This window comes from Salvelinus alpinus, chromosome 18 (assembly GCF_045679555.1).
Source record: "Salvelinus alpinus chromosome 18, SLU_Salpinus.1, whole genome shotgun sequence".
In the NCBI taxonomy this organism is placed as follows: domain Eukaryota; kingdom Metazoa; phylum Chordata; class Actinopteri; order Salmoniformes; family Salmonidae; genus Salvelinus; species Salvelinus alpinus.
In genome coordinates this window covers 15,891,088-15,907,350 of record NC_092103.1, presented here as the reverse complement: position 1 = coordinate 15,907,350, position 16,263 = coordinate 15,891,088, and the positions used below count along the sequence as shown (strand labels likewise).

General features: G+C 45.7%; 1 protein-coding gene across 1 annotated transcript in view; it reads left to right on the top strand.

Moving 5' to 3' along the window:
* Positions 1–3,160: 3,160 nt before the first annotated feature.
* Positions 3,161–16,263, top strand: part of lrrc75bb (leucine rich repeat containing 75Bb) — a 59,611-nt gene continuing 46,508 nt past the window's right edge. The window contains exon 1 of the mRNA XM_071351687.1: positions 3,161–3,751. Within this exon, the coding sequence (XP_071207788.1) occupies positions 3,458–3,751 (294 nt within the window). The 5' untranslated portion in view covers positions 3,161–3,457. The remainder of the gene's footprint in view (positions 3,752–16,263) is intronic.

Genomic DNA, 16,263 nt, shown 5'->3' with positions numbered 1-16,263 from the left:
CTGTGGGGGAGCACTGGAGCTCTGGTGTGCAGCCTTGGCACCACTCCCCCAGGCTGGATAACTACTCTAGCCCGGACCCTCCACAGTGCAGGCACAGGTTGAACCGGGCTGTGGGTAAGCACTGGAGATCTAGTGCCTACTACGCGCACCTCTCCCTTAGGCTCCACTCACACATCCGCCCGGTACGAGCGGAGCGCAGGCATAGGACGCACTTCACCCTCCCAGCGCCCCGGAGACACAGCACGCAGAGCCGGCGCAGGATACCCTGGACCGAAACGGCGTACCGGAGACTAGACACGCTGAGCAGGCACCATACGCCCTGGCTGGATGCCCACACTCGCATGACACTTTCGGGGGGCTGCCCTATAGCGCACCGGGCTATGGGCACGTACTGGCGACACCGTGCCCTTAACCGCATAACACGGTGCCTGACCAGTAACGCGCTGCTTATAATAAGCACGAGGAGTGAGCTCAGGTCTGCTACCTGGCTTAGCCACCAAAATTTTTGAGGGCTGCCTCTCGTACCTGTCGCGCTGCCGTGCTGCCTCCATTCGGCGGTATCCCTCCTCACACTGCTCCAGAGAATCCCAGGCGGGCTCCGGCACTCTCCCTGGGTCGACCGACCACCTGTCTATCTCCTCCCAAGTAGTGACATAGTCCAGATCTCGCTCCCATGTCCTGTGATCGCTGCTGCTGCCCGTTACCACGCTACTTGGTCCTTTTGTGGTGGGTGTTTCTGTAACGATCGTCGTAATGTGGAAGAGAGGAGGACCAAAGCGCAGCGTGGTAAGTGTTCATGTCTTTAATATAAATCCCAAAAACGGAACACAGGAACAAAAACAATAAACGATGATCAAACGAAACAGTGCCGTGTGGCGACAAACACTGACACGGAAACAAACACCCACAAACCAAAAGTAAAACCCAGGCTACCTAAGTATGATTCTCAATCAGGGACAACGATTGACAGCTGTCTCTGATTGAGAATCATACCAGGCCGAACACAAAACCCCAACATAGAAAAACACACATAGACTGCCCACCCCAACTCACGCCCTGACCATCCTAAATAAAGACAAAACAAAGGAAATAAAGGTCAGAACGTGACAAATATAAAATATATTTTTATTTGTTTAACACTTTTTTGGTTACTACATGATTCCATATGTGTTATTTCATAGTTTTTATGTCGTCACTATTATTCTACAATGTAGAAGATAGTAAAATGAAGAAACCCTTGAATGAGTAGGTGTTCTAAAACGTTTGACCGGTAGCGTATCTAAAACCCCACAGAGCAAGAGAGCAAGCAATGCAAATGTAGAAGCACGGTGGCTAGGAAAAACTCCCTAGAAAGGCAGGAACCTAGGAAGAAACCTAGAGAGGAATCAGGCTCTGAAGTCAACCCTCAGGGCCTGGTTCCACTCTATGTTACTCCCTAGGTTCTGTCTTTTCCAGGGAGTTTTTCCTAGCCACCATGCTTCTGCATTGCTTGATCTCTGGGGTTTTAGGTTTGGTTTCTGTTTAAGCACTTTGTGACAACTGCTGATTTAAAAACGGCTTTAGAATACATTGGATTGATTGGTTGATTGAGGACAATGCGATCAATTATCAACCCAGAGCTTGAAGAAGTATCATGTGTAAATATTGAACAATCCAGGTATGAATTTAGAGATTTACCCAGAAAGACTCACAGTTGTAATTGCTGCCAAAGGTGATTCTAACATGTATTATGAACTGGGTGGTTCGAGCCCTGAATGCTGATTGGCTGACAGCCGTGGCATATCAGACTGTATACCACGGTTATGACAAAACATATTTTGTTACTGCTCTAATTACGTTGGTAAACAGTTTATAATAGCAATAAGGCACCTCTGTGGTTTGTGGTATATGGCCAATATACCAGGGCTAAGGGCCGTATCCAGGCACTCCGCATTGGGTCGTGCTTAAGAACAGCCTTTAGCCGTGGTATACTGGCCTTATACCATTATTGCTTAATTGACTCAGGGGTGTGCATACTTATGCAAATTAGATATTTCTGTATTTCCTTTTCAATACATTTGCAAAAATGTCTAAAAACATGTTTTCACTTTGTCATTATAGGGTATTGTGTGTAGATGGGTGAGAAAAAAGATTGAATACATTTTTAATTCAGGCTGTAACACAACAGAATGTGGAATAAGTCAAGGGGTATAAATACTTTCTGAAGGCACTGTATGACAAGACAGTTGACCGTCAGAGCACATCTCCACAGAGGAGCATGTATAGACATATACAAGTTAGCTGACAACATCACGAAAATGATGAGTGTGCTGCAATGGGTGAAGTTGTGATTCTGGATGGCCAGATAGCTACTGTAGCAACAATGCCAAGAATCTGCCATGCATGGAATCGTAGGAGGCTCGTTTCAGCAAGTTTTATCTTGTCTTGATACCATGTCTTATTTTGATATGTTTTGTATGTGATAATATGGCAAAAATTCACTAGCTAGCTAACCAACAACTGTAACGATGTATTTGAGACAAGTTCTCATTGTGAAAATGTATTTATGTTTATGTATTTATGTTTTCAATAAATATTGGAGACGAAGTATAGTTTACATGTTGTCAACAATCTAGGCCAATTATGTCTGTTTTGCCCCATAGTTGCGCACGCGTCGGTTTTGTTGCTAAACAACCTGTCAATTAATCCTGCTGTAGAATTCATTGCAGCCAAGCAGGTCAAACGAAGGACTGAACGAGTCCCTCAGAAAACCGAATCACGCCTCTCAGTCACTAAAAAGAGTCGTTCAAAAAGAAGAAATCATTCACGACCTACACATCACTACTCAATAACCCAGCATCAATAACCTAGCACCCAGCATCAATAACCCAGCACTCTTTAAAGAAAACAGCCAAACTAAGTGACCCATAGCCTGCAACCCAGCAGTTGGGTCAACCAAACAACCAAGCATTTTTGTGTGTACAAAATGTAAAAGCATTGAGTCAGATTTCTCAAATCGAGTTAGTTCATCATGAGCTAAACAACAAAATTAGCCTTGGACCTGTATGAAGAGAGAGTAATCGCGCGACTCTGATCTGGGCAGCGCGGGTTCTGATTGGAAGCAAAGACCACGAGCTCCGTGTGATGTTGTATTACTGCACGAGCTCTGCTGTGGCAGTGCGTGGTTATTACTGCAAGACGATGGAAACTATTTGAAGACGAATTACGAATAGAAAGCTATGCAATACTGACGGTGGGATGCTCTATATTTAATATAATAGATAATATAGTAATTTATCAACCTCTGCTCATATCTTCTCCCTTTGTTTTCATACTGTAAAGATAAAAGTACATGCGTGCGTTATTCAATTTCCAAGTTTAGGCTACTGTGCAACTGTTATGGCTACATTCTGCCAAACGTTAATGTTACATAGTGTCAAGGAGCCGTTGTTCAAGTGAAACATTATTCTGTGAAGTAATGGGTTCTAAATTGACCAGGCAGAGTAGTCTGGACCAAATAGAAACCACATTTTCCAAGAGGAGACGCCAGCGGCATGACAGCTCCAGAGAAACCGAGAGGTGTGGAGGCAATGGTGGCAGAGAGTTCTTGTTTACATCCCTGATGCTAAAGTCCGACAAGCTTCCAGGGATGCTGCGAAAAACCAACCACAGCCCCTACGTGAGACGGGTGGCGTGGATCCGGGAAATACAGAAGCTTATCCGAGAAGAGAAACAAGAACAAGCAGTCGAAGTGCTCAAATTGCTAAGAAAGGTAAGAGAGAATGTTTAACACTGAATATTAACTTCTCAACTTCTCAAAGACGTGCTCTCTGTAAGTCACCTGCTGCACCTGCAGAATATGATGCTGTTTGTTCAGCAGTATCCACAGGTTGTCACTCAAGTCAGTGCCTGATAAATTATTACAAATGTACTGGTAAAAATGCTGCATCTATTATTAGTATTAGATTATTATACTGTAGGTTTGTTTATACGTTAGGCTGGGTTCCTTCTTATTTTGGGGTTTCCCGCTTTAAATTATTTTCTGTTTGTCTTTAAATGTTTTGGTTCATTTCATTGTCAACAATTATTAAGTGTCTTAGCTTTATAGTTTACTTTGTTCCAGGGTACAATTATTCAGTGGCTTGGCCCTTATATAATCTCAGAGCAAAGGTGTAACTGTCACGCCCTGACCTTAGAGATCCTTTTTATGTCTCTATTTTGGTTGGTCAGGGCGTGAGTTGGGGTGGGCATTCTATGTTTTTGTTCTATGTATTCTATTTCTATGTGTTTGGCCGAGTGTGGTTCTCAATCAGAGGCAGCTGTCTATCGTTGTCTCTGATTGAGAACCATACTTAGGTAGCCTTTTCCCACCTGTGTTTTGTGGGTTGTTGTTTTCTATCTTTGTGTCTGTACCAGACAGGACTGTTTTGTTTCATTCTCTTTGATATTTTGTTTAGTGTTCTGTTTTACTAAATTAACATGAACACTTACCACGCTGCGCTTTGGTCCGATGATTCCTCATCTTCAGACGGTAACTGCTTTGTCAGATTGCTTGCCTCAGGCTCAGGTACAGTGCCTTCAGAAAGTATCAATTTTAACATTTTTGTTATTTAGCAGATGCTCTCATTCACACCCGTTGACTTTTTCCACATGTTGTGTTACAGCCTGAATTTAAAATGGATTAAATTCATATTTTTGGTCACTGGCCTAAACACAATACCCCATAATGTCTAAGTGGAATTATGTTTTTCAGAATTTTTACTAATTAAAAATGAAAAGCTGAAATGTCTTGAGTCAATGAGTGTTCCACCCCTTTGTTATGGCAAGCCTAAATCAATTCAGGAGTAAAGACTAGCTTAACAAGTCACATAAATTGCACGAACTCACTGAAAAACAGCTTCTATCTCAAGGCCATCAGACTGTTAAATAGCCATTACTAGCCAGCTACCACCCTGTTACTCAACCCTGCACCTTCGAGGCTGCTGCCTTATAAACATAGACATGGAATCACTAGTCACTTTAATAATGTTTACATACTGATTTACTCATTTCATATGTATATATGTCACGATTGTCGTATGGTGGAAGAGAGGAGGACCAAAGCGCAGCGTGGTTAGAATACATTCTTCTATTTATTGAAGACGAAAACGAATAACACTATACAAACTAATCAAAACAATAAACGACGAACGTGAAGCTATATAAACAATGTGCAAACATGCAACATAGACATAGACAATCACCCACGAACTACCTAATGAATATGGCTGCCTAAATATGGTTCCCAATCAGAGACAACGATAGACAGCTGTCTCTAATTGAGAACCAATCTAGGCAACCATAGACATACATACACCTAGACTAGACACTGCCCCATAAACATACAAAAAACCCTAGACAATACAAAACACATACATCCCCCATGTCACACCCTGACCTAACTAAAATAATAAAGAAAACAAAGATAACTAAGGCCAGGGCGTGACAATATACTGTATTCTATTCTACTGTATTTTAGTCAATGTCACTCCAACATTGCTCGTCATAATATTTTATATATTTCTTAATTCCATTATTTTACTTTTAGATTTGTGTGTATTTACATTTACATTTACATTTAAGTCATTTAGCAGACGCTCTTATCCAGAGCGACTTACAAATTGGTGCATTCACCTTATGATATCCAGTGGAACAACCACTTTACAATAGTGCATCTAACTCTTTTAAGGGGGTGGGGGGGGTTAGAACTTTATCCTATCCTAGGTATTCCTTAAAGAGGTGGGGTTTCAGGTGTCTCCGGAAGGTGGTGATTGACTCCGCTGACCTGGCGTCGTGAGGGAGTTTGTTCCACCATTGGGGTGCCAGAGCAGCGAACAGTTTTGACTGGGCTGAGCGGGAACTGTACTTCCTCAGAGGTAGGGAGGCGAGCAGGCCAGAGGTGGATGAACGCAGTGCCCTTGTTTGGGTGTAGGGCCTGATCAGAGCCTGAAGGTACGGAGGTGCCGTTCCCCTCACAGCTCCGTAGGCAAGCACCATGGTCTTGTAGCGGATGCGAGCTTCAACTGGAAGCCAGTGGAGAGAGCGGAGGAGCGGGGTGACGTGAGAGAACTTGGGAAGGTTGAACACCAGACGGGCTGCGGCGTTCTGGATGAGTTGTAGGGGTTTAATGGCACAGGCAGGGAGCCCAGCCAACAGCGAGTTGCAGTAATCCAGACGGGAGATGACAAGTGCCTGGATTAGGACCTGCGCCGCTTCCTGTGTGAGGCAGGGTCGTACTCTGCGAATGTTGTAGAGCATGAACCTACAGGAACGGGTCACCGCCTTGATGTTAGTTGAGAACGACAGGGTGTTGTCCAGGATCACGCCAAGGTTCTTAGCACTCTGGGAGGAGGACACAATGGAGTTGTCAACCGTGATGGCGAGATCATGGAACGGGCAGTCCTTCCCCGGGAGGAAGAGCAGCTCCGTCTTGCCGAGGTTCAGCTTGAGGTGGTGATCCGTCATCCACACTGATATGTCTGCCAGACATGCAGAGATGCGATTCGCCACCTGGTTATCAGAAGGGGGAAAGGAGAAGATTAATTGTGTGTCGTCTGCATAGCAATGATAGGAGAGACCATGTGAGGATATGACAGAGCCAAGTGACTTGGTGTATAGCGAGAATAGGAGAGGGCCTAGAACAGAGCCCTGGGGGACACCAGTGGTGAGAGCACGTGGTGCAGAGACAGATTCTCGCCACGCCACCTGGTAGGAGCGATCTGTCAGGTAGGACGCAATCCAAGCGTGGGCCGTGCCGGAGATGCCCAACTCGGAGAGGGTGGAGAGGAGGATCTGATGGTTCACAGTATCAAAGGCAGCCGATAGGTCTAGAAGGATGAGAGCAGGGGAGAGAGAGTTAGCTTTAGCAGTGCGGAGCGCCTCCGTGACACAGAGAAGAGCAGTCTCAGTTGAATGACTAGTCTTGAAACCTGACTGATTTGGATCAAGAAGGTCATTCTGAGAGAGATAGCAGGAGAGCTGGCCAAGGACGGCACGTTCAAGAGTTTTGGAGAGAAAAGAAAGAAGGGATACTGGTCTGTAGTTGTTGACATCGGAGGGATCGAGTGTAGGTTTTTTCAGAAGGGGTGCAACTCTCGCTCTCGCTCTCGTGTATTGTTGTGAATTGTTAGTTATTACTGCACTGTTGGAGCTAGGAACACAAGCATTTCGCTACACCCGCAATAACATGTGATATATGTGAATGTGACCAATAACATTTGATTTGTGTGCAATAGTGTTTAACATGATTTCTGAATAACTACGTCATCTCTGTACCCCACGCATACACATCTTGAAGGTCCCTCACTTGAGCAGTGAATTTCAAACACAGATTCAACCACAAAGACCAGGGAGGTCGCAAAGAAGGGCACCTATTGGTAGATGGGTATAAAAAAGCAGACATTGAATATCCCTTTGACCATGGTGAAGTTATTAGTTACACTTTGGATGGTGTATTAATACACCCAGTCACTACAAAGATACAGGCGTCCTTCCTAACTCAGTTGCCGGAGTGGAAGGAAACTACTCAGCGATTTCACCATGAGGCCAATGGTGACTTTAAAACAGTTACAGAAGTTAATGGCTGTGATAGGAGAAAACTGATGATGGAGCAAGAATGTTGTAGTTACTAACCTAATTGACAGAGTGGAAAGAAGGATGCTTGTACAGAATAAAAAATGTCCAAAACATGCATCCTGTTTGCAACAAGGCGCTAAAGTAATACTGCAAAAAATGCGGCAAAGCAATTCCCTTTTTGTCCTGAATATAAAGTGTTATGTTTTAGGCAAATCCAATACAACACATTACTGAGTACCACTCAGCATACTGGTGGCTGCATCATGTTATCTGTATTCTTGTAATCGTTAAGGACTGGCGAGTTTTTCAGGATAAAAAAGAAACGTAATGGAGCAAAATCCTTGAGGAAAACCTGGTTCAGTGTAATGTCGACGCAGGGAGTCAGGAAGCAGGTGTAATTAGTGAGTTTAATATGAACGAACATAGAACGATACAAAACAAGAGACACATCTGACAAGGAAACAACCAATAGCGCCTGATGGGAAATAAGACGGAGTGTGTGATGGCGCAGGTGTGCGTAATGAAGGGTTGCCAGGACGGGTGGTTTGTAAACTGACGTGCGGCTCCAGGAGGAGAAGGCCGGATGATCTCAGATGATGTTGGGATCTAGAATGTTGTCCACCGGGACCCAACACCGCTCCTCTGGACCAGTCCACCAGGTACTGGAGCCGTCCCCCACAACGTCTGGAGTCCAGGAGGGATCTGACGGCATAGGCGGGACCTCCCTCGATGTCCAGCGGAGGTGGAGGGGTGTCGTGGGGGACGCCCTCAGCCAGGATCCGTCGACCTGAGGAGAGAAACATGAAAGGAAGGTGAGATCCGATACTCAGTGGGGAGCTGTAACCTGTATGTCACCTCATTGACCCTCTGGAGGACCTTGAACGGCCCCACAAACCGGGGTCTCAGCTTCTTGAAGGGCAGGCGAAGTGGGAAGTTCCTGGTGGAGAGCCAGACGCGATCACCAGGATGAAACACGGGCGCCTCACTGCGGTGGCGATCAGCCTGCTACTTCTGGCGGCGGACGGAGGGCTAGAGCCTCACGTGGACATCACTCCACACCCCTCTGCGCACTGGAACCATTCGTCCACCGCAGGGGCTTTGGTCTTTCGTCTATGGAGACCCAGGACACACCAGCTCCTGGTTCATCTTCTTCACCTGCCTGTTGGAATGAGGCTGGTACCCGGAAGTGAGGCTGACCATGACACCCAGTTTTTCCATACCCGTGATGTGAATTGGGGGCCACGGTCGGAGACGATGTCCTCCGGAAGGCCATAGTACCGGAACACCTGCTGAAAGTTTCTCAGCTACCTGGAGAGCGGTAGGGAGACTAGAGGAATGAGGATGACTTTGTGCATGGGTGCAGTGATGAGGAAGGGAAGGCTTTCCTGGTGCCACAGTGAGGGTGAGTGGTGCTGTGATGGGTGTGACATTTCCAGATCCCAGTGCTCGACCATCCAACGCTTGAACCGGAAATGGAGAGAAGAGCGGGTATGAGGGGATGTTAAGTGAGGAGGCAAGGGCCTGGTCAATGAAATTTCCTGCGGCACCGGAGTCCACTAGAGCAGTAGATACAACATATGAGGGACAGCCAGCTAGTGATATTGATACTAGAAACGGTTTGGCGGAAAGTGAGGATGGTGGAACATTCACGCCAAACCCAGGAGAGGGATGATTACGGGACCGTCCCTCTGCTCTTGTGAACCCCGGGTTGGGACATTTCGGACACGGCTGAAGCTGATGCCCCTCTTGTCCGCAATAGGGACAGAGCCCCAGCTGTCTCTGGCAGTGTTGCTCAGCTACGGGGAGGCACGTGGACCCTACCTCCATGGGTTCAGGCTCTGACTCAGATTGGTCAACGAAGGAGGCAGAGCGGTGATGGTGGTTCCGACGCTCCTGCAGAAGGTTATGCAGACGGATGGCCATCACGATAAGTGCGTCCAAGAGAGTGTGTCCTCTTGGCACGCCAACTCTGTCTGGATCTCCTCGTGCAATCCTCTTTGGAATAGGGTGCAGAGCGCTGGCTCATTCCATCCACTGGATACTGCCACTGTCCTGAAGGTGAGGGCGTACTCCGCAGCGGTCTGGTCTTCCTGCCATAGGTGGAGTAAGCGCTCACCTCCATCTCTGCCCTCTGGTGGATGGTCAAAGACCCTTCTGAACAGAGCCACGAACCCTTTATACGAATCCAGCTCCTCCTCTCCTTTCTCCCAGATGGCCGTTGCCCACTCCAACTCACGTCCAATCAGCAGGGAAATAACCATGTCAACCTTGGACCTCTCGGTGGTGGGTGCTCCCATCTGAAGAGCGGAAATAGAGGGAGCACTGGATTAGAAAGCCACGGCATTTTGATGGAGTCCCATCGTATTTGTCCGAGAGGTACAAACTGACCTCTCTGACCTGGACGGACTGCTGGATGGGCTGGGATGCTGGCTCACTGGGTCGACACATAAGAAAGAATCCTCCGCCCGAGGGAGGTGACGCCCTTTGCGCAACGTCGAGACATTGAAGAACACGGAGGATCTCATCCATAGCTGTCCCCATTTGAGCCAGCTGGTCGTGGTGTTGGCGAAGTATGTCTCCCTGTTCGCTGACCATCTGGAAGATGCCTTGATCAAATACTACTTCCATGTGGTGAGGCATTATTCTGTAACGTCGACGCAGGGAGTCAGGAAGCAGGTGCAGTTAGTGAGTTTAATATGAACGAACATAGAACGATACAAAACAAGAGACACGTCTGACAAGGAAACATAAGCAATAACGCCTGATGGGAAATAACAACGGAGTGATATATATATATATAAGGGGAGTAATCACGGAAGTGATAAAGTCCAGGTGTGCCTGATGATGAGCCGCAGGTATGCGTAATGAAGGGTTGCCAGGACCGGTGGTTAGTAAACCAACGACGTCGAACACCCGTGGGGAGAAGCAGGAGTAGACATGACATTCAATCTGCTTTCCACCAGACGCTCTGAAATGACTTCACCTTTCAGCAGAACAATAACCTAAAACACAAAGCCAAATCTACACTGGAGTTGCTTACCAAGAAGACGGTGAATGTTCCTGAGCGGCCGAGTTACAGCTTTGACTTAAATCTGCTTGAAAATCTAAGTCAAGACCTGAAAATGGTTGTCTAGCAATGATAAACAATCAATTTAACAGAGTTTGAAGAATTTAGAAAATAATAATAGGCAAATATTGCACAATCCAGGTGTAGAAAGCTCTTAGAGACTTACCCATAAAGCACAGGAGGTTGGTGGAATCTTAATTGGGGAGGACAGGCTTGTGGTAATGGCTGGAGTGGAAATAGTAGAATGGTATCAAATACATCAAACATGGTTTCCATGTGTTTGATGCCATTCCATTTGTTCCATTCCAGCCACTATTATGAGCCGTCCTCCCCTCAGCATTCTCCTGTGCCAGAAGACACACAGCTGTAATCTCTGCCAAAAGTGTTTGTAACGCTCGTCGTTGGAATGAGAAGAGGAGGATCAATATACAGCGTGGTAAGTATCCATTTTAATAAGAATATTTGAACAATGAACAAAAACAATAAACTGACAAACAACTGAGACAGTTCCATATGGTGAAACACAGACACAGAAAATAACCACCCACAAAACACAAAAAAAACAGGCTACCTAAATAGGGCTCCCAATCAGAGACAACGACTGACACCTGCCTCTGATTGGGAACCATACTAGGCCAAACACAGAAATAGACAACCTAGACATACAACATAGAATGCCCACCCACATCACACCCTGACCAAACAAAACATAGAAACATACAAAGCAAACTATGGTCAGGGCGTGACAGTACCCCCCCCCCCAAAGGTGCGGACTCCGGCCGCAAAACCTGCACCTATAAGGGAGGGTCTGGGTGGGCATCTGCTCTGGCGCGGGACGTGGACCCCACTCCACCATAGTCTTAGCCCGCTTAAGTGGCGTCTTTGGCACAGCGACCCTCGCCGCCGACCTAGGACTGGGGACCCTAATAAAGGGCACCACTGGACTGAGGAGCGCCTCTGGACTGAGGGGCGCCTCTGGACTGAGGGGCAGCTCCGGACTGAGGGGCGGCTCCGGACTGAGGGGCGGCTCCGGACTGAGGGGCGGCTCAGGCGGCTCCTGACTGAAGGGCGGCTCAGGCGGCTCTTGACTGAAGGGCGGCTCAGGCGGTTCCTGACTGAAGGGCGGCTCAGGCGGCTCCTGACTGAAGGGCGGCTCAGGCGCCTCCGGACTGAAGGGCGGCTCAGGCGGCTCAGGACAGACGGGCGGCTCAGGACAGACGGGCGGCTCAGGACAGATGGGAGGCTCTGGAGCGTCCGGACTGGAGGGACACACAGGAAACTTGGTTTTTAGAACAGGCACAGTACTCACCAGGCTGGAGAGATCTACTGGAGGCCTGGTCCTTGGACGAGGCACAGGATAGACCGTTCCGTGGAGGCACACTGGAAGTCTCGAACTAAGGACCTGCACAACCCGTCCTGGCTGGATGTTGATTTTAGCCCGGTACTTCCGGGGCGCAGGCACAGGACGCACTGGGCTGTGCAGACCCACGGGAGACACAGTGCGTAGGGCTGGTGCCATATAACACGGACCGAGGAGACGTACTGGAGACCAGACGTACTGGAGACCTGCTGAGCAGGCTTCATCGCACCTGGCTCGATGCCCACTCTAGCCCGGCCGATACGAGGAGCGGCAATTTAGCGCACCGGGCTATGCGTGCGCACTGGGGACATTGTGCGCTTCTCCGCATAACACGTTGCCTGCCTGGACCACCTCTCTCCACGGAAAGCACAGGAAGTTGGCTCAGGTCTCCTACCTCCTACACACACACCGTGTGCCACCCCCAAGAAATTCTTGGGGCTGCCTCTCGTCCCAGCTGCGCTGCCGTGCTGCCTCCTCATACCAACGCCGCTCAGCTTTATAGACAACCTAGACATACAACATAGAATGCCCACCCACATCACACCCTGACCAAACAAAACATAGAAACATACAAAGCAAACTATGGTCAGGGCGTGACAGTGTTTCTACAAAGTATTGACTCAGGGGTGTGAATGCTTAGTAAATTAGATATTTCTGTATTTAATTTTCTTCACATTTGAAAAAATGTGTTTCTTGACTGTCCAGCTCACTAATAATTATTGATTAATAGTCAGGGAGCATCGAACATTTTTCACCAATTTTGAAGACAATGAAATATAACCCATTGTCAGTGCAGTCCTCCGGACCTCGTTGAAGACTGAATCCGGACCCGGGGCAAAATTAGTTTGACACCGCTGGACTAGAGTGTAGGCCTACTACACACATATGTTTAACCAGTGGTCACCAACCTCTTCTGAGTCAAGATCACTTTTGCAGTCAAACAGCAAGTCGAGATCTACCTCTCAGAATAGTTTTAAAACATGAACCTAATAAAAACAGTAGGAAAGAGGTTTGTGCAGTAGGCCTAACACATTATCACAGCATATTGACTATATTCCTGGTCTGCCAATATTGTTCTTCTCAGACCATAATATATTTCAAAACTCAAGCTTTGATAATAAATCAGATCAGTTGGTGTAGCACTTGCAAGGCACAGCTGAGCATAAATTAAAATAATTAGCTTTTTTATTTTACTGGACTGATGGTACCTGCATCTAGTGAGCTTTAAGTTATCTACAGGGTACATAGAAATGTGTCCAACTATGATTGTGTTCAGGGGTTGGAACCGGTTCAGGGAACAGAACAGAAAATATAATTTTTTTGATGAACAGAAACAGAATCGGTAATGAAAGTGATATATACTGTTACGGAACAGAACCGTTATTTTAAAAACAGGGGAACCGGTTAATGACATTATTTTACATTGCTGGCATTTGTGACTCGTTTCAGGAAAATAGGCTTATGTCATGCGTCACAATTTGAACGTAAACTGTTGCCTTTTGAAATGTCTTCTGGAACATGTGAACTTTCATGTACCTTAAGAACTAACTTGTGTGCCATCTGTAAATGCAAATAAAATTGTTAAATTAGGAGAGTAGTTGGTTTAGCCACGGAAAAACCTTCCCGCTAGCCATGATTGACTGAGATAATGAGTGGGCTGGACATGCCGTGAGATGAGTTTGGATTGGTCCGCCATGTCTGTAACATAAGCTGCTCAGTATGTGGAGGCAATCCTTTCTAACGCTGCTTTTTTCAAAGATATCACGTAGTAGAACTGCATAAGTGTTGCTCTCCACTTTCTGGAGGACCGAGTTTTGAAGTCAGTATGATAGCTAAAGAGATGGAGAAAATTCTGCTGTTTGATTGCAAATATGCAGATGGAGTCGAGAAGAGAACACACAGAAGGCTGTTGTATAAAACACCTGTCTCCAGATTACAGCTTCAAACTAAGGGCAACCATGGCATCCATGATAGAGAGGGAGAAGCGTCCATCCATGTATACGGATAAGATAGTCTAGCTAGCTACATTTTCAGATATTACACATTTCTAATTTTGTCAGAAAGTGTTTTAATTTCACGTTAAAGTGTACTGTTGGCAAGCTAGCTCATTTTAGCTGGCTGGCTAGCTAGCTAACGTTACGTGTAAGATCTGTGTAGTAATATTATTCGTATCTCGGAACCATTTGCATTGCTAGTTATAGCCTAATGTTAGCTAACCTGGTTGGTTAGCTACCTGCAGATTCATGCAGGGTAGTAATGTTATGAGTTTGGATTATGGTTAATTGATTAGCTAGCTACATGTCTAAACAAAAGACTCCACTATGCAAGTAACTATTTCAATAAAATGTTTATGATGTCACTGCAACAACTGTCGATATACGTAGCTGGTAAATTCGCTCTGGCTATATACTCCGATTTCAGAGTACTCTCGTCTGAGTGCAAAAAAGCGTAATTAAATTGTTGCCAGCAGCACCGTTGCAGTCACCATGCCCTGGATAACATAAAAACAGCCAAACCAGCTCTGCTAGTGCAATTAAAATGGTCAGAGTGAGCTGTTCTCTCATTTGTATCCGGAAGTAGCTAGCAAGCTAAGCTAGCCAACGTTAGCCAGTTAGCTTGGGCGCTTGACTGCTGTTGCTAGGTCTGAACACTCGGATCAACCCTACTCCTCGTCCAGTGTTCGCGCTGAACGCTCCGAGAGCAAAACACTCTGAAATTATGAACAGACAATCTGACAACGCTCTTGAGTTTACAAATGCCCAGAGCACACGCAGGTACTCCTGATTAAATTTACGAACACACCAGTAGTATAAACCAGACTTTAGTCTTAAAATGTTTGGTTGTTTAGTACATAGCCTCACATGTGAATCCTTTAAGAGATGCTTAAGAGGGTGTGAGCGATGCTGAATGGGTGTAGACAAAGAAGACCTCTCCAGTATGCCTAGTTAAATAAAGGTTAAATAAAATAACAATGTAAAATATATGTACCAAAACATTCAAGGGCCATTTTCTCAAGTTTATCAACTTTCAAAGCAGAATTACTTTCCCATTGTTCCTCAACTGAGTCTCTATAGTCTCTACTTTTATCCAAAGTAAAAAACACCATTTCAAATTTTGCTACATAAGACCGAATTGAGCCGATTGTAAGAGCCGATTGTAAAAAATAAATAAAAAAATGACAGTCCAACAAAAAATGCAACCAAGTGCCTATGCAAAGCCCTCATTCTCACTCCAACCTGGTCTCAGAGCATTTCATATTATTAAAACTTCTTGTCAATAGGGAGGCGCTATTTTCACTTTGGGAAATATCGTGCCCAATTTAAACGGCCTCGTACTCTATTCTAGATCATACAATATGCATATTATTATTACTATTGGATAGAAAACACTCTCAAGTTTCTAAAACTGTTTGAATTATATCTGTGAGTAAAACAGAACTCATTTGGCAGCAAACTTCCAGACAGGAAGTGAAAATTCTGAAAATGGGGCTCTGTTTCAGGGCCTGCCTATTCAACTGGCTTATATTTATCGATATACATGCACTTCATACGCCTTCCACTAGATGTCAACAGGCAGTGGAAGGTTGAATGGGGTGTCTAGCTTGATCTGAGGTCGAACAAGAGCTTTTGGAGTGGCAGGTCAGGAATTTCCTTTCTCTACCTAGGCGCGCGAAGCAACTCGATATTGTCTTCTGATAAGCGTTCGGTTTACACGGCGAATATCTCCGGCTCTGATTTTATTTGATACATGTGATAATAACATCGTAAAGTATGTTTTTTCAACCGAGTTTTATCAGATTATTCAACGTTTATTGGGACTTTTGGAGTTTTCCGTTCTTTGCGTAGAGAGAAGATGGGAACGTTATCAAGCTTGGCTAGCATTGTGGCGCGAATTCGACAGAAGAAAAGGACATTCTAAAACCAAACAACGATTTATTCTGGACCAAGGACTCCTTGTACAAGATTCTGATGGAAGCTCAGCAAAAGTAAGAACAATTTATGATGTTATTTCGTATTTCTGTGGAAAATGTTGATTCCTATTCTCTGCCGTTTTGGCGAGCGCTGTCTCGCAATAACGCAAGCTGTTTGTTATGGTAAAGTTATTTTTAAAAATCTAACACGGCGGTTGCATTAAGAGCCAGTGTATCTTTCATTTGCCATACAACAAGTATTTTTATGTAAAGTTTATGATGAGTTCTTTGGTCAGATTAGGTGAGTGTCCAAAATATCTCTGGAGATTCTGG